Raw genomic sequence first — 25,147 nt, forward strand, 5'->3', positions numbered from 1 at the left:
GTCAATTGTTTGTTTACCATGCATAGTCAGTGTTGATTTCTTTATCACATGACACATACAAACATGTGACACATACATAACTGATAATCAAGTATAGTATATATTATAAAATTTCCGCCTAATTGGCGCCCTCACGGGTAAACGTTGTTAAAAAAAGTTGTTTAATTTTTGATAAGGAACATTTTTTACATTTAAACTTTTGTTCTATCTCTAACGGTTTACAAGATGGGTCCTACGGACCCAAGCCCCAATTGACCTATGATGCTCATTTACGAACTTGACCTCACTATTTACGTCGGACGGACGGACGGACAACCGGAAATGGACTAATTAGGTGATTTTTTGAACACCTTTACCAAAATTTTTTTCCTAGCATCATTATTTTTAAGCTTAACAAACTTGGGACTAAACTTAATATACTATGTATATTTCATATATGCATGGCATAATAACGACTGTGGGCAGGTAAAACAGACTTAAACTGATGTGTGTTGGTATGTTGGTATGTATGTTCATACTCTGTTTCTAAAACGTTGATTTGATTTACTTTAATTCTTATTTAAGTGGAATATGAAATAATTCAATTAAATGGCAAATAGAATATATTTCATGTTAAATAGTCATTTTATTTCGAATTCATTCATTTGATAATACATTGTTTGGGCGGGCGGTAACGATAACTAGCTCAATTAATTTAAGTAGGTCGCAAAACAATATTTAAGATGTTTATCCATTTCAATTCAAACGTTTATGCATTTTAATTTGAATGGCTATCATGTTATCTATGATAGTTAACCAATTACGCTTACGCTATTAATAATTGGTACCATTTGAAGCCTATATACAATTTTATTTCATATGACATACATTTCTGACAGTGCTAACAACATTAAGGGTTTGTAAAGAACGGCGCTTGACGTTAATTTAATTTGTTTAGTACTTTTTTTCTCAAATACAACTTGTGCACAATTGCCAGCCGATGGAAAATATGAAGAATGAATTGTAGGTACAAATAAAAATATAGAAGATCAATCGCCAAAATTTATTATACCATGTATATATGTAATATGCAAGGTATACTAAGTTTAGTCCCAAGTTTGTAACGCTTAAAATTATTGATGCTACGAACAAAATTTTGGAATAGGTGTTCATAAAATCACCTAATTAGTCCATTTTCGGTTGTCCGTCCGTTCGTCCGTCTGCGGACGGACGTTTTGAATTTGGAAACTTGATGAATTGTAATTTCATACTAAGCTCATCCGATAACTGATATTTTGAATTCAGTAGAATTTAACTTTTTTAAAGCAAGTGGGTGCTTTGAGCCATTTTTGTGAATTATTAAAGGAGGGGCTGTTTCCCCCTACCTGTCCCTTTTTGGCGTCACCCATGGAGTAATATCCTCAAGAGCAAAATGCGTAGATTTGAGTAACCGTGTACAATTACTTATATCGTTTTATATCCGGGACATCACTAAAAAAAGTATAAGATAGTTAAAATAAATTTAATATTGGTTTGTAACACGAAACAAGACTAAGTTATAGTTCGAATGTTGATACAAAGAAAATAGGGTTTGATAAAAATTGAAACGAAATTTATAGTTAATTGATATTGCAATGTTGTATTAGGGTGAAATGAACAAGTACTAATAAGAATGGTTGTTAACCGAGATATTCTCTCGAACTAGATTATTCTAGCCACGAGTTAACCGTACTCAATCTCATATATGTAACAAGTTCAATTCATTCATAAATGTTTACGTGGAAGCGTGAAAATTAATTAATCTGAAATAGAAATCTGAATTAAGAGAAAACAATGAAAGCAGTATTTAAATTTTTAATAAATTCGAGTTTTATTCTTTACTAATAAAAAAGATTAAATTCAATTTCGTAACCAACATTCTTTCACAATTATTCAAAAAAAAAAATAGTCCATACAAAGGCAAAGAACAGAATTATATATACAAGTGACTTGATTCGACAAATTGCGTACCGCATTCAACAAGTTCAAAAATAGTGAAGTAAAAAAAACAAAAACATATTACAATGAATGCATACCACATTTTGTCAAACCAAGCGACCATTTTAGTTTATACAAAATGATATAGTCCCTATAAAGGAGAGTTAATCATATTTTAAAAGGATTAAAAATAATCCTAAGTTTACTCAATAAACTCTATAAAATATTAAATATTAATGACATAGTCAAAAATACAAAATGATATCGTCTCTGTAAAGAGAGTTAACCATATATTAAATGGATTAGAAGAATCCAAAAAGTTTACTTAATAATCTTTAAAAAAAGAATAAATATATAAATGACATAGTCTAAAATAATGAGTTAGTCATATATAAAAGAAACAAAATGTTTCAAAAAAAAAATTAGCAAGGATGATTTATGCAACAACAAAAAAAATAATTAGTTACAAATTTCTCATTTAGAAAAAACAATATAACAACAAAAAAGGTTCATGTTAAACTATGTTCTGGAGTGTTAAATTCATCACACACCAAGAACACATGAACTTCCCAAAAAAGTTACATAAATCATTCCAATACTATATAAAATAACATTTTTATATCATCTATCTAAAGTTGCTTACAATTCAATAAAATAATCTTATTTGATTGTCATTTAGCACTTAGATTGAATTAAAAGAACAAGTATCAAATTTATTAAAGAAATAAGATAAAGTTCAAAATGAAATTAAAATATTTAATGCATGTTTTTTATTTCTCACCACAACATTTTGAAATTGAATATTAAATTAAATGACTTTTATACATATCCTTGTTGCTCGAAGAAAGATGTATATATATTTTTCTTTATTCCATGTTGTTGAGTGTTAAATTGAAGTCGTCCTTTGATTTGGTTCTGCGTACACACACTGCCCGTATGACACACAGTGACTAGCTTTTATATATGAATTTAAATAGCTGTTTCTATAATTTATATGTTAGCTATGTATACATCTTTCCTTGTCCAACAATTACTTGTTTTTTTCTTTTTTATGAAAAATTCATACATACAAAAATACTGTAAGTATTTTTAATATTTCAGAAATTAAAAATGAAAATAGAAAATATTAATATTTTTCATACATATCATTATAAGGATTTTTTTAAGAAAATTAATTTAACTTATATATATATTTATCTGACATCTGTGCATCGGTAAAGTAATTATTAAACTAATGATTGGAGTCTTAGCTAAAAGTAATATTTGATTGTGTTTCACTCACCACCTCTAAAAAAAAAGTTCATCTTATAACACTTCAGCACGTTTCAAGTGTGTGACATGTGTTCTAGTTAATTCGTTAGTTTTTGGATCAATTAATTCTACACTAACTGGAGTTGTAAAACGGACGATTCTTTTAACATCGCTGAATCGAGGTGAAAATTTTCTGTCTTCGTTGATGTTTGATGCTGTAGGTGGTAGTCTAACCCGTACAAGTTGATTAACGTGGAATTTAACATCAGTTGGAGCTTGATGTTGTCGTGCTTTTCGCATTACAGTAGCTTTATGCAGTGCCTGCTGGACCATATCCACACTAGGAGGTTTTTCCATAGCCAAAATATCGGTGGTATTTAGTAATAAATCCAATGGTTGACTCCAAGTTCGACCCAAAAAAACTGCTGCTGGTGAAGCTTTAATAATTGAGTGATATGTCGAATTGTAATTGAATATTATAAATGGCAATATTTTATTCCAGTCCTTATGTTTCATTTGGTATTGTTTGATTACGCAGGTTAAATTTATTTTTATATTTCTGTTTATTCTTTCTGTGATATTACCTTGAGGACGGTAAGGCGAGGTATAACCAATGCGAATTCCATTTAATAATAAAAATTGTGTATATTTATTAGACTTGAAGCTTTTAGCATTATCGCTAATTAAAACTTTTGGAAATCCAAATACCATGAAGAGTTGATGTAAAATTTTAATTACCACTGCTGACGTTGCTTTCCTAGTGGGGTAGGCCCAACAAAACTTGCTATAAGCATCTGTAATAACAAAAATATATTTGAAGCCATTATCTGCAGAAGGTATTAGGGGTCCAATAAAGTCCACATATAGTTTGTTATATATACTTTTTTCACTAATTGATGCATCAGGTGCTGAGATTTTATAGTTTATTGGTTTACAGGTAGCACAAACACTACACTTTTTAACATAATCTACAGTTTTTTTATATAAGTCAGGATATGTAAATCTTTTGGCTATCTCACGATATGTTTTCGTGACGCCTGAATGACATCCAAATACTGAGGAATGAAAGTAATCTAATACATAGTCCAATAAAGAATCTGTGAGAACAATACGTTTATTTCTATTGCGCCCAACAAAACGAACTAATAAGCCATCGCGAATTGCAAAATTTTGTACATTTGAACCTGATTTAATTAATTGGTAAATGTGTCTACAATCTGGAGAAGCTTTTTGTTCCTTTTTTATAGATAAAAAACCTTTGGGGTCAGTTAATATCTGATTAAGAAGTGTAATTGGTTCTATGTTTTTTGATTGAATATTTTCCTCAATATTTGTTTCATTTTCACAAAATAATCTACTTAAACAATCGGCTACTACATTTTCTGTGCCTCTAATATGTTCTGTTGTAAAATTAAATTTCGAGATAGTTAATAACCATCTGGAAAGTTTATTAAAACGTTGTGGTGTATTAAATAAATACACCAAAGCGTTGCAATCAGTACGTAATATAAATTTTCGATCTAAAAGGTAGTCTTTAAATGTATTTAATGCATGTAAAACAGCCAATAATTCCAGTTGGTATACTGGGTATTTTGATTCTGCTGGATTAAGTTTTCGCGAACAGTATTCAATTGGATGTAGTTTGTTTTCAAATTTTTGCATTAGACAAGCACCTACACCTATAGAACTTGCATCTGTAGTTACTATGAAAGGATGTTTGTCATCAAAAATAGGGAATCGTAAAATTGGTGCCGTAGTGAGCACTGTTTTAAGTTTATTAATAGCATCCACATGTGTTTGCGTTATAATGAATTTAGCATCTTTCTTTTTTAAGGCATTTAAAGGTGCCACTATAGTACTAAAATTCTGTATATATCTAGCGAAGAAGGCTGCCATTCCAAGAAATGATTGTAATTCCTTAAGGTTTTTAGGAATAGGCATAGTTCTAATTGCTTCTACTTTTTCAGGATTAGGTATCCTACCTTCGGAAGAAATTACGTGTCCTAAGATTTTCAAGCGTTGCATAAAAAATTTTGCTTTATTAGGATTAATAGTTAGTTAAATACCTTGGTCAGATGCTCTTTCAAATTGACGAGAAGTGGATAAATTTTATGTCCCTATGATAGTTAGCTTATTTACAATAAAAGAATTACATAATAATTCATACTGATGATGACTACTTGGTAGTCGAAATACAAAATTTAGATTTATATAATACAAAAAATTGACCTATGAAATTGGAGCAAAAATCGAAATTTATTTAATGAAACCCATAATTTACAAAATTTTTTTGTCAAGATCATATTCAACGCATTTTGTTATATAAAAATAGTCAATAAACTAGCCTCTTTCAATTTCTAACGGAAATTCCTAATTTTAACTCAAGCACAAACATACCATCGAACACAGAAATATAGATTATAATATGTTTTTCAATTCAATGAAAAATATACATTTTTATACTACATACATTTATTTACAATGAAACCAGGATGAGTGAGAAACGGCAATAACTGGAAATCATATGCTTAGGTCCCAACACTTTGGCACCTCTGTGAGTAGGACGAAGCAAGCCTCTATAATTGGGATTCGTTCTTTCGATTTTATCATCATAGCTACCTCCATAACTGAAACAGCGAGTGCTTTTTATATGCAATATCCTCTGTAACTGAGATAACATCGTTTTGTCTGTTGGTCTACTAGTAGAAGAGTCAAGTCACTCCTGGGCCAGTTTGACCTCAAGTAACCCCACTTTGATGGTACACTTTTCAAAAAAGGGCAAACCTAGGTGAATGTTGGAAACCTCGGTTGAATGCGAAGTTGGAGGGGATAGATGACGTCATTGACCAATAGTAAATCAAGATGGCGTTGGGAGGTGTGGTGGGGCGTGGCTGACAGAGCGTTAGTGTGTTTCTTGGTGGAAGTGGGGCTTAAAGTGGTGGGCGTGGTTGACAGGAGTGTGTTTCTTGGAAGTGGGGGTTAAAGGGGGCGGGAATTGGACGTTAGATAATCGAGCCCACTTTCAACCCAGTTGGATGGTACACTTTTCCAAAAAGGGCAAACCTCGGTTGAATGCGAAGTTGGAGGGGGGACGTCATTGGGTTAGACCAATAGTAGCGCTGTAAAAATCAAGATGGCGTTGGGAGGTGTGGTGTTGGGGAATAATGGCTGCCTAAGCATTGATGACGTCATTGGCTTTGACCAATAGTAGCGCTGTAAAAATCAAGATGGCGTCGGGAGGTGTGGTTGAATTGGTGTGGAGGAATGGCTGCCTAAGCATAAACGGGGAATTACCAGGTGACGTCATTGGCTTTGACCAATAGTGGCGCTGTAGTCGGCGGAGAGTGAATGGAGTGAACGGGGGGGCGGGACGTTGACATTAGTCAGCAATTTTCAAGAATATGTTAATTTGACCTTGAAAAATATTGTAATTTGACACTTTAAATATACATGATAAAATTCAAGATACGTGACCGGATGTTAATATTTTTTTTTTATTGAGTCAGCGATGTAATATGACACTTGAAATTTACATAATAAAAATACATGTTCAAACTTGTTTGAATGGACTTTGATCTTAAAATAATTTTACACGTGTCAGCAATTTTCAAGAATATGTTGAAATAGATTTGACCTTGAAAAATATGATATCATCATCTTGTAACAAGTTCAAACTTGTTTGAAATAATTTTACATGTGTCAAAACACGTGACCGGATGTTAATATTTTTTTATGATTAAGCAATGTAATATGACACTTGAAATTTACATAATAAAAATACATGTTCAAACTTGTTTGAATGGACTTTGATCTTAAAATAATTTTACACGTGTCAGCTATTCTCAAGAATATGTTGAAATAGATTTGACCTTGAAAAATATGATATCATCATCCTGTTACAAGTTCAAACTTGTTTGAATAAAAATACATGTTCAAACTTGTTTGAACATGTTTAAACTTGTTTGAATCGCATTAGATCTTAAAATAATTTTACACGTGTTATGAGATTAGAATAAAGGTTTTATTTAATAAAAATCTTATAAATATTTTTTTTGTATTTATTAATGATTAAAATTTACATTTTAAAAAAAATTTACAGAAAAAAATTATTATTATGAATCTGAAAAAACACACAAAGTATTGGTGACACTACAGTTCAATAAATTCATCAAATCCATTCCTATAACGACCTGCATTCATAGAGAAATTTTTCATTATTACAACAAATCCATTTGGTGAACTCCAACAATGTCGACATAAATCATGAAATTTTTGAAAATTCATATCAGAGCCAACATGATCGTAGAATATGTGTTTTAGATTCATTTCGTCCGTTTTGAATAACACCAAGCAATTAACATTGTCCCTTATGTTATGCTTTGGAACACGTGCGTAGCTCTGACATAGGTAGAAACAATCAATTTTTCGATGACGACCCATACTAAAGTATTCTCTAATTCTCTGTTGTGAATGACAGCTCACATCATCAAAAATGAAAAGACTTTTTTCTCGAGCTTCATTCGGACTAAGAATTTCACTAGTATCACTAAATGGAAAATATCCAACCCCTTCCACTAATTTTAAAGTCTCTTCTAGTAATTGATATTTCGGTTGGTAAAGAGATTTACTGTACACATAAATGTTTTCAAAGCGTAAACCGTTTTCATCATAAATTAAATTCAACATAACATTGGTTTTACCACAACCACTAGGGCCACATATTATTGTTCGTAGTGAATCTGAAAATAGAGGACCATGATATGTTTGTGTATCTGTATTTTCTGGTATTAAATTTTCAACACTCAGAGCGGGTTGTTGTTTATGAAAACGCATTTTTAATGTAACTAAGACTAAAATTTCAATACAACCCATTTTATAAACATTTAAATATATGTGAACTTAATTGTTTAAATCATTTAGTAGTATGTCACATCAGAAGCAACAACACAAAGGAAGAGGTATTGTTAACACACTTATAAATAAATTACCGTTTGAGTTACACATACCAACTTATCAATATTGTGGACCTGGAACTAAGCTGGCAGAACGATTAGCGCGTGGTGATAAACCAAAAAACGCATTGGATCAGGCTTGTATGGTACATGATATAGCATATTCAAAAAGTAAAGACTTAAAGGAGCGTCATCTAGCAGATAAACAATTAGCTGAAGCCGCTTGGAAACGTGCCAAAGCATCTGATTCAACAATTGGTGAAAAAGCATCCGCTTTATTCGTTACAGGCGCCATGAAGACAAAAACTTCACTTGGTATGGGATTAAAAAAGAAAAAGACGAAAAAGACAAAGAAAACTATAAACTTTACAGCATCAGTGCGAAAGGCACGAAATGCATTGAAAAAATCACAACCAACGGACTTAAAAGCAGCTGTAAAAATAGCAAAAGCAGCCGTGCGAGGTCAACGTATTAAAGCACCCACACGTGTAATACCAGTTCCAAAGTCTGGTGGTGTACTTCCATTAATTCCAATATTCGCAGGACTCTCTGCTTTAGGTGCTTTGGCTGGTGGAGCGTCGGGTATTGCTAAAGCCGTTACAAATTATAAAAGTGCTCGTGATCAACTTAATGAGAGTCAAAGACACAACAAAACAATGGAAGCTATAGCAATGGGTAAAGGCTTGTATTTAAGACCGTACAACAAAGGCATGGGATTATATTTAGCAAAAAACTAATTGAAACGCTACCACGTAGAGCACTTTACGATACGGAGCTACGTGCGTATGCTAAACAATTTAAAATTCCGTATTTTCGTGGTGTTTTTATGCGTGACACCCTACCCAAAAGACCATATAAATATGAAACAGGAATTATCAACCATGATGTATCCAAAAATAGTGGTACACACTGGACGGCATATAAAAAGTACAATCGAAGTGTCATCTATTATGATAGTTTTGGAAATTTGAGACCGCCAGTGGAAGTCATTAAATATTTTAACGGATGTGACATTCAATATAATTTTGATAGGCAACAACAGTTTAATACTCCGATTTGTGGACATCTATGTATACAATTTTTATTAAATAAATAAACCAGCAAGTCTTGTATTCACTTCATTCAAAATCAAGATGTCATACATGCTTACTTTTACAGGGAATAGCTCTTTTTTAACAACAGACTATTCTCCACCAATTGAATTAGATAAAAATGAAAATTATGAAATGGGTCTAGTAGATTTACAAGGGTACAATTCCATACCTAATATACACAGCTACAATAACATGTTTTATTACGATGATAAAGTCATAGAAATACCACCAGGATCTTATGAAGTTGAAGATATTGAACGTTATTTAAAAGAAGCTGTAGGCGATGAGGTGACACTACAAATAAATGCTAATACAAATACTTTAAAATGTGAAATAAAGTGTACTGTGATAATAAACTGTGAACCATCAGATTCTGTTTGTCGCATGTTGGGATTTAATAAACGAAAACTAGATGCAAATAAAAGGCATGAAAGTGACAATACAGTTAATATTTTACCTGTAGAAACAATTTATGTTCAATGTAATATTACAAATGGATCGTATCATAACAATGAAATCAGTCACACATTGTTTCATTTTTCACCAAATCTACCACCAGGTTATAAAATTGTGATACATCCTATGAATGTTATTTATTTACCAATCAACTGTCAAACTATAAGCAACATTACGCTCACGTTAGTGGATCAAACTGGTAAATTAGTTAACTTTCGAGGTGAAAACATTACAATTGGATTACACTTGAAAAAGATATAATGGGTTTTGTATTTAATCATCCTACACGTTATGTTGGAGGCAGTGTTTCTACAAACCGTCTCATAAAACAACCTCAATCGAGCAACAATAGAATAAATAATCACAAACAGTTATCATACGAAAATAGAAAATTTCTTCAATCAATTGGCTTAAAACTAAAACGGCCAATTGTTGGGTAAAATTTAGTTGCTGGTTTAAAATAAAGAAATCAGTTATACGAATAAAATTCAATTGTATTAAGAAGAAGAAGAATGGCAGAAATACTAGAAGTGACCAATGTACCTGAGTACGATAATGTTATTACAGGACTAGAGTATCACAACCACCAAGCTTATAATTCATCGAAATTTGAATCAAGCGATGAGAGTAGAATTTGCATTCAATCACAAGACTTGTACACATTACCAAGTGAAAGTGTTTTAAATATCGAAGGTCAAGTGACTGATGATGATGATACAAATGCAGCCAGCTTCATATCGAATGCTATATCATTTATGTTTCATGAAATTCGTTATGAAATTGGTGGTAAGGTAATTGATGTGATTAATAACGTAGGCATCGTTAGCACTATAAAAAACTATCTATCCCTAAACGAAAATCAAAGTAAAGCTTTAGAGAATGCTGGCTTTGGTGAAAATTTTAAAAAGAATGCTGCTGGTTACTTCAATGTTCGTATTCCGTTGAAAATGTATATGGGTTTTTTTGAAGATTATCCTAAAATTCTCGTAAACATGAAACAAGAAATCGTTATTGTTCGTGCAAATGATGATATTAATTGTTTTACCTCAACTGTCGCAACAAGCAAACCTAAAATTAAAATCAACAAATTAGAATGGTGTGTTCCATACGTTAAAGTGTCTGATAAAATGCGAGTCGAATTATACAACTTAGTCAATCAAAATGATGATTTGAGGTTATGGTTTCGATCAATGGAATGTCTACTTATACCAGAACTACCATTAACTGATAGACATGTGTGGAGTGTTAAAACTAGTGTAGAATGTCCTAACTACGCTGTTATCTGTTTCCAAACAAATCGTGACCGCAACATTTTAAAAGATTCCAGTCAGTTTGACCATTGTAACATAACAAATTTGAAAGTCTATTTAAATGGTGAAGCCTACCCATATGTGAATTTGAATCTAAATTACACAAATAATCAAACAGCGTTACTGTATGAAATGTATTGTAATTTTCAAAAATCGTACTATAGACGCTCTATAACAGAACCATTGCTAGATAAAGAAACGTTTATAAATAAATCACCTCTATTTGTCATTGACTGTTCGAAGCACCCAGAGTCACTTAAATCTACAACAGTGGACTTGCGCGTTGAGTTTGAAGCTAGTGTTAATTTCCCAGCTAAAACGCGTGCGTATTGTATAGTGTTCCATGATCGATTATTTAAATACAATCCACTCACGAATATTGTGAATAGAGTAGTTTAAAATGGCGTACATAGTGGACGTACAGGGTTTCAAAGTAAACAATGAATTCATCGTTAAAGAACTTAGTTTTGTGGATACAAATGGGAACCATTTTGGACATTATGTATTCAAACCACCATTTCCATTTAACACATTAAGTGATTCAGATAAGAAACAAACAATTTGGCTCTCAAATAATTACCATGGCTTATACTGGAATCAAGGAGCCACCGATTATTGTGAGTTATCAACCATTTTAACACATATTGCTAATCATAATGTAATATACTGCAAAGGTGAAGAAAAGAAAATTTGGATTAAAAAATTAATTCGAAATTCAACAAGGGCAGTCCACATTGAAAATTTGGATGGTGGAAAACCACTCCATAAGAATGACAGTGTATCAAAAGCTCTATGCATCTATCAACATAAACATTGTACTACAAATATTATTATGTATTTATTACATTATTTTTTTAATAGATCTTTATACGGAGGTGCTTGTTGTTGATAAATTAGTGTTAATGATTAAAAAAGTTTTAACAATAAATAATATTAAAAAATAAAATAATTGTCTTTATTCCTATTTTGTATTTTGTTTTAATCTAAAATTGTAATTTTTTTTAAATAAAATTTTTTTTTATCTTATCTGTAGTACAAGTTGATTTATTATTCCTTATAAAGAGCATATTATATAGGTTGATTGATGATACTTGTTAGGTTATTAAGCGCTGTTTATCAACTGTATAGGTCATTTAATTTGTGATCTTTCATGTGATAACATGCTTCAGACAACGAATCAGCTAGCTAAGTTGAGAGATATTATACAGAAAAAGTATAACGCACTCAAAGCTGATGAACAAACAGCGACCATTTCATTAGAAAAAACATTTAAGCCCATCACTGATCCGTTGAATAAGCTAGTAGAAAAACAAGAGAACAAAAATGATTTTACTCGAATTAATATAAAACGCAAGATGGAAGATGATACCTTAGAAGACAATAAAGATGAACTATTAAATTATACGCCAATGAAGGCTAGAAAATTATTTGAAGATACTCCAGTAGTCACAAAACAAAATCTATCAGACACCTATGAGGATGATGCATTACACACTCCTGATGTTGTATTTAGGGAGATTATAAAATCACCAGAGAATAATCAGCATGCACTTCAGCATTTTACAAAGACTTATGGAGATATGGCCGGTAAATACATTTATTTTATATTATCGAATAAAGATGATAAGCTTATCGATAATACTTACGGATTACGTTATGATAATGCTGCTGATAGATTATATGTAGGTAATTCAGTTGTTCACATTAAGCATAACGATATACAAGTCAACGAAAAATGGTACGACGGGACATCAGGTTTATATGAGCTTTTAGTAAAACAGATACCAAAACATTATTCAGAGCAAGACATGCGTAACTATTTAGAAATTGTAACATCAACAAACGCTAATAGACGGAATTATGACTCTCGGGGTCAAATTCAAGGAACTAGAGGTTTAAAGTATAAAAAAATCATTAAGAAACATCTATACCCATCGGCTCCTGCTTCTGGTAGCGGTCTAACATTATCACGAGTAACTAATAATCCCATAGATTATGTGTACTGGAATACAATCGACGAACTTTGCGACAGATTACGGCTGTTATGCGCATCACGTGACGCGGGAAATTTCAACCATCAAAATGAAATCAATAGTTTGATACAAGAGTTAAGGGAAGAAAATATAATATACTGAAAACAAGACTGGTTTCTAAACAGACCAGTATTAAACAGATCAAAACCAGTATTAAACAGATACAGACCAGTATTAAACAGGTTAAAACCAGTATTAAACAGACCTGTTTCTAAACAGACCTATTATTTCAAGATACACCATCAATCAGTTCACAACCGATACAGTTTTTTTTTGATAAACATGTTTAAATGTGAATACTGTGATCTCATATTTTCTCGGAAATTTAATAAAAATAGACACATCCAGCGTTGTCACACCTCTGATTTCAACAATGCTATTCAAAATATATATAATGATAAAGATTGTTCTATTGCTGAATCTAGTAAAAGAAAACGAACATTGAGCAATTCTTCAAAGAGTTCGGAATCTATCGTTGCTAAAACTTCAAAGTTAAAACCAAATGATGATGAATCATATGATGATATTTCATTTAATGAATCAGAGGGTAGCAATCAAAGGTTCAACAATGCTATTCAAAATATACATAATGATAAAGATTGTTCTATTGCTGAATCTAGTAAAAGAAAACCAACATTGAGCAATTCTTCAAAGAGTTCGGAATCTATCGTTGCTAAAACTTCAAAGTTAAAACCAAATGATGATGAATCATATGATGATATTTCCTTTAATGAATCAGAGAGTAGCAATCAAAGGTTCAACAATGCTATTCAAAATATACATAATGATAAAGATTGTTCTATTGCTGAATCTAGTAAAAGAAAACCAACATTGAGCAATTCTTCAAAGTGTTCGGAATCTATCGTTGCTAAAACTTCAAAGTTAAAACCAAATGATGATGAATCATATGATGATATTTCATTTAATGAATCAGAGAGTAGCAATCAAAAGTTTAATCTGAAAATGAGTAGTGATAGAAGCAAATTGGATAATTCACAAACTAAACAATACAAGGAATATGAATCAGCTATGAATAGTAAGAGTGTCCTAGAGGTTGATGAAAATATTTCTTATTATAATATTGATCCCAATGTATTAATTGATACATTAAGAAGTCTATATTCTACTGATGTTGGAAAAGAAATACTGTCTATAATTCATCACTTGCGAAAAAAAAATATAATTAAATAACAAGTTGATATTAACTTTTAACATAAAATTAGTAATTTCTTATTAAAAATCATTTAGTAATACGTTCTATGAATAATTTTTCTATTAAAAATAAAACAGTCTATCAAGATAAAACATTTTTATTATTTTAAAAAATACATCCATCATATTTCCCAATCCTAGGTATAAGTGTAGAAGATGTTTGTGAATCAATATGAATTCTAATTCAAAATAATGAATTTACCTTAAATGATGACTTAAAAATATCAAGTTCATAATTTGATTAGATTCTGGAATAAGTGCAAACATACAAATACTCAAATCAAACCGATACTGCACCAAATTACTCCGATATTACTCCAAATTACTCCAAATTACTCCGATATTACTCCAAATTACCCCCAAATTACTCCGATATTACTCCAAATTACTCCGATATTACTCCAATATTACTCCAAATTACCCCAAATTACTCCGATATTACCCCAAATTACCCCGATATTACTCCAAATTACTCCGATATTACTCCAATATTACTCCAAATTACTCCAAATTACTCCGATAATACAGCAGGGTAAATTTTTTTATCTAATCTGTAGTAAAAGTTGATTTATTATTATTCCATGTAAAGAGCATATTATATGGGTTGAATGATGATGCTTGTTAGATTATTAAGCACTGTCTATCAACTATATGGGTCACTTAATTTGCAAGCATTCATGTGATAACACGCTTCAGACAGCGAAACAGCTAGCTAAGTTGAACCTGTTTAGATACAGACCTGTTTAGATACAGACCTGTTAAGATACAGACCTGTTTAGATACAGACCTGTTAAGATACAGACCTGTTTAGATACAGACCTGTTTAGATACAGACCTGTTTAGATACAGACCAGTATTAAACCGAGCTGTTTCTTATTAGACCTGTTTAGATTTTATATTTATTTTTAAAATTACATCATAACCTATTGAGAACTCAGTATGAACGGTGTTTTTGCGAACATACTTGTAACAATAAAAAAAATGCCATAGTGGACCGCTTTTGTGAACATATTTGTGTTTTATAAAAAAAAATAAAAAATATCACATTGTAAAAATATTATTTTTATTGTAAGTTTCTTATTTAAAAAAACAGTGTTGTATTATAAATATTTAAAAATAAAAATACATAGATTTTATAAAATGATTTTTTATTCGGAAATTTCTGATGTATAACAATAAAATATATATATCTTGCAGTAACAAAATTCAATATAGGAATGATTTTAAAATAATGCTTGACTTTCTTCTTCGATGTCAACACAATCTTCGTTAACATCATCTTCGAATAGGCGCAGCGTTAATTGGTGACTTCTTCCAATTTTCTCCTCCACCATCAAATACCCCGGTTTTGTGTTAAATAATTTAATCATGTTGTCCGTCAACACTGCAAACCTAGATGGTAGAAAAACACCCTCGTTTTCTGTACCATCTAGGCTTATATCCAGTAAAACTTTTATTGATGGCCCATGTATCGTTAGAATCCGCTCCATTTTTAGTATTTTTAATTTTTTTTTCAGTGGCAAGTAGTCCATTTTTATGCATGGTCGCACTAAACAACTATCTAATAATTTTAATTCTGCTCTATTCATTTTGATTAATATTATGAATATTTAATGAAAACTGATATTACCGTAATGTCGAGCGCCTTTTTTATATGATTACCACCACTCCAAAAATCCCCCCCACCAGCAGAAATTATTATCTAATCTCATAACACGTGTAAAATTATTTTAAGATCTAATGCGATTCAAACAAGTTTAAACATGTTCAAACAAGTTTGAACATGTATTTTTATTCAAACAAGTTTGAACTTGTAACAGGATGATGATATCATATTTTTCAAGGTCAAATCTATTTCAACATATTCTTGAGAATAGCTGACACGTGTAAAATTATTTTAAGATCAAAGTCCATTCAAACAAGTTTGAACATGTATTTTTATTATGTAAATTTCAAGTGTCATATTACATTGCTTAATCATAAAAAAATATTAATATCCGGTCACGTGTTTTGACACATGTAAAATTATTTCAAACAAGTTTGAACTTGTTACAAGATGATGATATCATATTTTTCAAGGTCAAATTAACATATTCTTGAAAATTGCTGACACGTGTAAAATTATTTTAAGATCAAAGTCCATTCAAACAAGTTTGAACATGTATTTTTATTATGTAAATTTCAAGTGTCATATTACATTGCTTAATCATAAAAAAATATTAACATCCGGTCACGTATCTTGAATTTTATCATGTATATTTAAAGTGTCAAATTACAATATTTTTCAAGGTCAAATTAACATATTCTTGAAAATTGCTGACTAATGTCAACGTCCCGCCCCCCGTTCACTCCCCGTCAAGCACCACTATTGGTCAAAGCCAATGACGTCACCTGGTAATTTCCCGTTTATGCTTAGGCAGCCATTCCTCCCCACCAATTCAACCACACCTCCCGACGCCATCTTGATTTTTACAGTGCTACTATTGGTCAAAGCCAATGACGTCATCAATGCTTAGGCAGCCATTATTCCCCAACACCACACCTCCCGACGCCATCTTGATTTACTATTGGTCAATGCCGAGGTTTCCAACATTCACCTAGGTTTGCCCTTTTTGGAAAAGTGTACCATACTTTGGGGTTGAAAGTGGGCTCGATTATCTCATCTAACGTCCAATTCCCGCCCCCTTTAACCCCCACTTCCAAAACCGCGCCCACCACTTTAAGCCCCACTTCCGCCAAGAAACACACTAACGCTCTGTCAGCCACGCCCCACCACACCTCCCAACGCCATCTTGATTTACTATTGGTCAATGACGTCATCTATCCCCTCCAACTTCCGAGGTTTCCAACATTCACCTAGGTTTGCCCTTTTTGGAAAAGTGTACCATCCAACTGCGCTGAAACATACATGACTCTTCTACTTCTACTTACTTATTCTTATTCGCAAATTCCGCTATTAACTAATTTTGAACCTCAAGTTTAAGTTTTGCTTTGCTATCATTCGGATGTTTATTTGAAAAACGCCGAAAAGAAAGGCTCAATTCGTTATCAGTGTGTAAAAAACTGAGACCGTGGGTAAGTAGAATACCTCTAAGTTAGGTTTGGTTAGAGTGGCTGTTCTGTGGTGGGACACAGCGTGGGCCGATCCCCGGCCATTACTCCATGAACCATTTGGAGCTGTTTAAGAATAGCAGGAGTGCTTTGACGACGGCGGACTTAAGGTCGGAGAGGTCGTCAAAGAGAGGCTGGCTTAAGTAAGTCCATCTTCTCGTGGCAAGAACTGGGTATAGTGACAGAAAAGATGAGACATTGTTTCTGCCGCCCAACCAGTGTCCTGTAACAACCGCAACAACTTTGCTAACAGATGCCCTTGATAGTGATATAAGATCTTCGGAACGCCTATGATTGTACTCAGACCATGTCTGTCTTATATTATAGTACCGCCTCCACCTAAGATTGGCCTTTTTTAAGAAATCCTCTTTGAGGAGCAACTTGCAGTTCGCAAATGGTACTGATGCTTGTGTCTGGCAGTGTTGTGCCATTTCTAGCAAAGTCGCCGGTTTCACAATTTTCTTCCCATACCAAGTTTACATTCATTTGTTCCGCCAGCTCATTTACGGACGCAGTCCGGAGCTACCTTTGAGAATATCTCTTAACCAGGTTCCACTGTATATAAATGTAAGTCGTAGAGTGGTAGATGAGTAACATAAGTATAAAAAAATAAGATAGTCTCTCACTACACTATCAGGTTGTTGAACTAAATACAATAAACGGAGAATTATTATTATTTATATTATTATATTATGAATATAACTACACAAAGTTGTTCAAAATCTGTTATTTATGTATAAAAATTATGTCCATTCAAATTAATAGTCACAAATTTTTACCTCATAACCATTGTAAAATAGACTTTCACGATACACATACCATATGTTAAGAAAGCTATTAGTCCGTAAGCCCACTCCTGAAAACTTTATTCATTTCATTAACGTTCACTCTTTGAACATGTATACGAAAGACCATCGTATAATAACTTGAAAATGGTTGATCGACTCTTGTTGGCTCCGATTTCGTGTCGGGCAAAGATATTCCTCCGGATTTAAGCGAAAATATATAAAATTATATAATAATAGTTATATAATTCTTGTGCTTTCCAAGAAAAAAAAATTAAAAATTTTTTATTTTATCAGAAAATCTAAAAACACGACAATTGAATTAGTTGAATATTTGATTACGCAGTCGTTAAATTCGTTAAAAGACCTCCGACAAATTTATCGGGTACGGAACCCTAAACTCGCATTTGAAACATATCTAAGAACATTGTCCATTAAATTGCCTTTTTCCTTAAAGTCTTTTCCAAACTGAGCCGATTTGGAAGATCTTCGCCAATTTTTAGTTTTGTTCGGGTACGAAATCTTAAATTCGCACATAGCTAACATAGCTAAGAGAACTCTCCATTAAATTTCCTTTCAAACAAAATCAAAAAAATCAAAATCGTTTCATCCGTTTAGGCTCTACGATGCCACTGACAGACAGACAGACACACACATAGCGGTCAAACTTATAACATCCCGTTTTTTACTTCACGGGGTTAAAAATAAAATTGTTGTCTACCCAACGTCCTTGGCAAAACCTTGGAGTTATTGCATATTAATTTAAACCTTAATTTTTTAAGAAATTCCCAATTCTTTTATCTAGTTTGCTTCAAAGAAGCAATTTGCAATTTAATTTTTGTAGATGAAAAAAAATTTTTTTCCCTGTTTTCAACCATTGGAACAATAGGTTTTTTTTTTCACATATCAAAATGTATAACTCGTAAACATAAGGTTTTATTGAATATCGGAAAAAATTATTTTTCCATAAATTATTCGATAACCTTCTTATTAGAATAACAAAAAATGAACAACTGTCAATTTGAAGTTTGGGAATGTAATCAAAAATTTGCCTAGCCCCGAAAAAAACAATACCCCGAAATCGATAATTTTCTTATGTAAGACGTTGTCTTACAAGAAATAAACAACACGCGTAAAGCAAAGTTTTTAGGCATGGGCTTACGGGCTATAAATTAATGTTGCAAGGTGAGCATTAAAAAAGAATTCTTAGTTGACAGTATTAAATATTAATTTTGACGTTTAATAAAATTTATAAATAATATAAAATTTTATTTGACAATTATTTATGATAATGGATATGAATTTTTCGAAAAAATGTTTCGAACAAAAATATGTTTTTTATTTTTATTAGACACATTTTTTGGAATTTAAAACTTGATCTTTAACTGTCTTCGAACAGACATCCAATAAAACTTTCTGTATTTCTAAAAAGCTGTAAGGCGTATAAAACTAAACTTTAAATTACGAAAGTGTTCCCCACAAAAATGGCAACGACTTTTGTTAAAACAATTTTCTTTAAGAATAACTTAGTTATCACAAATTCAATCAAGTTGTAAAGTTTAAAGTTTAAATTGTAGTTAATTTTCTTTGATTAAACTTTTCTTCTTATAAAAATTTAAAATAAGTCTAAATTTAATAATAAAGTTGTCAAAACTATAAACGATAATAATCGAGGTTTCATTTCGTTAATGAATCTTGCTGCTTAATTAGACAATGGCCAATCAAATGAACTTTGAACGTGAGGGTAACAAATCGAAGATTAAATTTTGACAGATATATAATTTTTTCAAGTCATGTTTTAAATCAACAAAATATTAAAATAAAATACAGGTGGAATAAGGAAAGAAAATTGGAAGCTTTTTCTTCAAATCCAGTACAAAATAAATAATTACAATTTTACAAAATAAATGTTTTTTAAGAGATAAATGTTCCGAAAGAGTCAATTTTTTAAATGCATTTTTGGTATCGATTTTGTTGTAGGTATTAAGGTATTAAAGATTTTGTTACTCAAAACTTCAAACGAGCTTTTCTCGAAACTGAATTTTAGAGCAAGTACCTTCAATTTTCAAGTATTTGAGTTAAAATTTTAACTGCAGATTAAATTTTAATACTTAATGCACATGGCTTATATAAATAATTTTACTTAAAGAGTTAAAATTATAATAATAATGGGGTTTAACCTCCGTTTCTCTGACATTTACGTCTATAACAGAGGCCACCCACATCATTATTTGTTAATCTTATTTATTTAATTACAAACATATTTACAATTACATTCTGATGTGGGTGTAGTCGGTTACTTCGTTCTAATTCAAGCGACGACAATGTGATCAATTCTGCACTCCCATTAATTATAAATTGTTCACACTGCCGCTGCCTGGATTCGAACCCGCAACCTAAGTCTAAATGGACAAACAGTCAAGGGCAAACGCCTTAGACCGCTTGGCCATTTAGGCTAAAGAGTTAAAATTATTTGAATTAAAAATTTTACACGGAATTATTAAGAATACAAAACCACTTGACTTAGCTGATCCCTATGTTATTATATTATTAGCCCATTCTGAATACTTTTTAAACACATTGTATAAATAAAACATGCCCAGATCTGATTTAGTTGTTTAAAAGAATGACTACTTCATATAAATTTCATTTTTCAGTCTGCTGTTTTTATTGATATTATTATTATTATTAAAAACAGATCCAGACTTTGAAAGACATTGTTAATAGTGACCTTGATGGCCTACTTGGTTAACTCATAAATCTTAATGTGAACGTGGGATTAAATTCAAATCGTGCAACTTGGTTACATGAATTTAGATAGAGGTTGTTCAAAAAGATTGAAACGCCCCTAAATTTTAGGAGAACAAATTATCACAATAAAAGTGGTAGAATTTTCCATACCCGAAAAAAATTAAAATTGGCGATGATCTTTCAAATCGGCTCAGTTTGGAAAAGGCTTTAAGGAAATAGGCAATTTAATGGAGAGTGTTCTTAGATATGTTTCAAATTCGAGATACGGGTTCCGTACCCGAAAAAATTTGTCGGGGGTTTTTTAAATTTTGTAAATTTTATTTGTAAATGAGTAGATTATGTGTTTTAGTAAAGGTTTTAGAATAATAATTACATTTTCTACCAGTATCTGAGCAGCATTTAGAATAAGAGTGTTTAAGTTAAATAAATAAAGTTTTATCTAAAATCCCTACTTTTCTAATATAAATTAAAAAAACATGATTTTACACACTACCGTGACGTGAAGGGTTAAGTTAAAATATTACGATGATACAGATCTCTTATTATTTGAACGAAGGTCATGTGAATCTTTCACACTTTAAAAAAATCGATTAAAGGTTTAACGGAACGAAACCTGAAAAGGTCTCGTAGTTTAATTTCGTAATGATATTGAGTTAAGAAAGTACAAGCAATGTAGCAACTTTCGATAAAAGGCACAAATTTTTTTAAAATTTTTTTTTAAATACGTTTAAGATAGTTGGTTCATTTAAAGAACTGAAGAATTCTTCAAAATTTTAATATTAGTAATTAAAAGCCCTATTCAAACGCTTTACATTTAAACTTTTGTTCTATCTCAAGCGGCTTACAAGATGGGTCCTACGGACTCAAGACCTAATTGACCTATGTTGCTCATTTACGAACTTAGCGTCACTTTTTTCGTCCTGAGCACGCTATAAAAACTTGATATCTCAATTCATTTTTGAGTTATCGTGTCCACAGACATACAACCGAAAATGGACTAACTAGGTGATTTTATGAACACATATACCAAAATTTTGTTCGTAGCATCAATATTTTAAGCGTTACACATTAAACTTAAGCGGGACTTAACTTAATATACTTTGTATTATCTATGTTTGTTTAGATACTATATTTTGTATACAAATTTTAAACATCAAAGGATTTCGATTATAATTGGGGATCGGATAAAATTTTTTTATCACTTCAGATGAAGTATTTTCACTGGACGTGCAGAAAGGTGAAGTTGATTTTTAAAAACTGTTACTAATATGCAAGATATGAACGTCTAAAATTCCTAATTAATCAAAGAGGAAGATACTCAAAAGTGACGTCATGCGTGGGTATTGTCATAGATAATAAGATAATACATATAAAACTTTGTTTTGCTAAAAAGAGCCTAAATAGCCGAGCGGTCTAAGGCTTTTGTCTTTGTCTGTTTGTTCATTTATACTTAGGTTGCTGGTTCGAATTCAGGCACCGGCAGTGTGAACAATTTATAATTAATGGGAGTGCAGACTTGATCACATTGTCGTCGCTTGGATAAGAACGAATTAACCGACTCCACCCACATCAAAATGTAAATGTAAATATGTTTGTGATTAAATAAATAAAGATTAACAAATAATGATGTCGGTGGCCTCTGTTATAGGCGTATATGTCAGAGAAACGGAGGTTAAACCCCATTATTATTATTATTATTATTTGTTTTGCTAAAAGGAGATGGGCAATCTTTGATTACTTAGAACTTCTTCGTTTTTTTACTTTCAAAATTTGTCGTGGAATCAAGTCTAGTTTTATATTTTTACGGGTAATTGTTGTTTTTGTTTTATGATACAATGTTTGGTTAAGGAAAGATAAGGTTTGGGTTCGTGAAACAATCCAAGAGAGAATAACTGAACCCTAAATAAAAAATAAATTTTTATAACAAAAATAATATCATTCTTTAACTTTGTAAATCATAACCTCCACAAAATTTTATATGAATTAATTTTTTTAATTCTAAAAATACTAGTGAGTGCTATGCCATTAAAATAGTTTATAAAAGTACTACTAGTAACTATATTCAAATTAGACAGTAAGTTGCAGCTTACTTTAAACAATATTTGAGTTTAAATTGTTGAAAATTTCTTCGAAATATAATTTTTTCTTTCTTAGAATACTTAAATAACCTTAAAGTAGGAATGCAAATAACGAGCAGGCGTCTTTTTACTTTTTTTCGTGCAGTTTTTCGGTAAAAACATTTTCTGACGTCAATGGCACGAGAGAGCTAATTTAAATATTTTTTTATTATTGCAATTAAATTTTTTACTACTTCACGATTTTGTCGTAAAAACAGTTTGTAGAAGCAATTTTTTTCAGAACAAATTCAATCATCACCATATATATCGTTTATATCGAGCTGCGGTGTCCGAGTGGTTAAGGAGATGGACTTGAAATCCATTGGGTTCTACCCGCTCAGGTTCGAATCCTGTTCGCAGCGATTCTTTTATTTTAAATTATTCTTATTTAAATGCAAATATAATTCGATTCACTGATTGCTGCATTCATGTTAGATATGGAGCTGCGGTGTCCGAGTGGTTAAGGAGATGGACTTGAAATCCATTGGGTTCTACCCGAACAGGTTCGAATCCTGCAGCGATTGTTATTTTAAATTTTAATATGCCAAAATATCGAAAGTGGAATTTAATTTGAGGGATGTAGCTTCTGGATTTCAAGTTTGTCAAACTGACATCACGATTAACTTTTTAAAAGAGAAGATAATTTGTTTTCACTTACCCCATTTTGTGGGGGTATAATTGGATACATCTAAAAAAATATAATCATACCACGTTCCCAAAAGCACGTATAATTTTCCATATTTAGACTGTGATTCCTCAGATATATGAAAAAATCCGTGTTCTAGGGTTTTTGCGCCCATAGGTACTGTTGCTTTACTTATCAGGAATTATCAAAATAGATAGTTATAGTTATGTTGGTTAAAACATGAAATTTTGGGTGTTTCATGCTTCCATACCGGATTAATGCAATAATCTATTGAAGAAAATCCGTGTGCAGACACTCACTTTCAAATAATTTTTCTAAAGATGAACACAATTTATCTAACGATAAATTTTACGAAAATGTCATTAACGTTATAATATTCTTCTTCCATCATCTTTTAAATTTGTCGGGAAATTTGTTTGAATTTTCCTTTTTTCTTAAAATTGTGTTCTCTGTGAACAAGAAAAATTGTGATAAACTAGATTTGTTGATTCGCTTAGATAAAAATACAATTTATTTGCAACTGGTGCAACCCAGCCAATTTAAATAGACTGTCTAGACATATAAAAATTTAAATAAACGCTGCGGACAGGATTCGAACCTGTGCGGGTAAAACCCAATGGATTTCCAGTCCATCTCCTTAACCACTCGGACACCGCAGCTTGATATCTAACATGAATGCAGCAATCAGTGAATCGAATTATATTTGCATTTAAATAAGAAAAATTTAAAATAAAAGAATCGCTGCGGACAAGATTCGAACCTGTGCGGGTAGAACCCCATGGATTTCAAGTACATTTCCTTAACCACTCGGACACCGCGACTCGATGTATTTGACTGACATGGTAATGGTTCAAATATGAAAAAAATTGTTTCTAAAAACTGTTCTTACGACAAAATCGTGTAAGTAAAAAATTTAATTGCAATAATAAAAAAATATTTAAATTGACACGCTCTCTCTCTAGCCGTTGATGTCAGCCTTGTCTTTTTATTGGATCCCTGTTTAAAGGTTATTTAAGTATTCTAAGAAACAAAAAAAATTATATTTCGTAGAAATTTTCAACAATTTCAAATCAAATATTGTTTAAAGTAAGCTGTCAGAAAAAAGAAAATTTTTCTCTAACTATGTATTACAAAAATGTTTTACGTTGAAAAATTTTCGTAACCAATTCTGTTTAGTATTATTCACAATCATATATGTAAGTTTTAAAAAAATAAAATAAATAAAAAAAAGTCGTGTTAGATATGCCCGCTAGATGTCAGGTGAATAACTTTTTGAATCAGTTCAAAAATTTTCACTATTAGGGTCACCTAACTTACAGAAAAATTGATTTAGTAATATTAGCCGAGAAATTTGACAGTCATTAAGTTGAATAATTGAAATTTTATTTACTTTAACTTGTTTCTAGAAGTTGTGTTTTTTCTTCTAAATATCTTTAAGGTATTTTCAGCATGGTATTTGCAGCTTTTATGCTA

General features: G+C 31.4%; 1 protein-coding gene and 2 non-coding genes across 3 annotated transcripts; 2 read left to right on the plus strand and 1 right to left on the minus strand.

Annotated features, from left to right (window-relative positions):
- Positions 1–10,221: 10,221 nt before the first annotated feature.
- On the plus strand, positions 10,222–11,418 carry LOC123296587. The gene has a single exon (XM_044878122.1). The coding sequence runs from the start codon at positions 10,222–10,224 to the stop codon at positions 11,416–11,418; it is 1,197 nt and encodes a 398-aa protein (XP_044734057.1).
- An 11,890-nt stretch (positions 11,419–23,308) lies between these two features.
- On the plus strand, positions 23,309–23,390 carry Trnas-uga. Its single transcript has one exon. It is a non-coding gene; the product is annotated as a tRNA-Ser (tRNA).
- An 861-nt stretch (positions 23,391–24,251) lies between these two features.
- Trnas-gga lies at positions 24,252–24,333 on the minus strand. Its single transcript has one exon. It is a non-coding gene; the product is annotated as a tRNA-Ser (tRNA).
- Positions 24,334–25,147: the final 814 nt, after the last annotated feature.

This window comes from Chrysoperla carnea, chromosome 1 (genome assembly GCF_905475395.1).
Source record: "Chrysoperla carnea chromosome 1, inChrCarn1.1, whole genome shotgun sequence".
In the NCBI taxonomy this organism is placed as follows: domain Eukaryota; kingdom Metazoa; phylum Arthropoda; class Insecta; order Neuroptera; family Chrysopidae; genus Chrysoperla; species Chrysoperla carnea.

Excerpts from the sequence above, each read along its gene's own strand:
- LOC123296587 (XM_044878122.1), top strand. The coding sequence starts at position 10,222 with ATGGCAGAAATACTAGAAGTGACCAATGTACCTGAGTACGATAATGTT.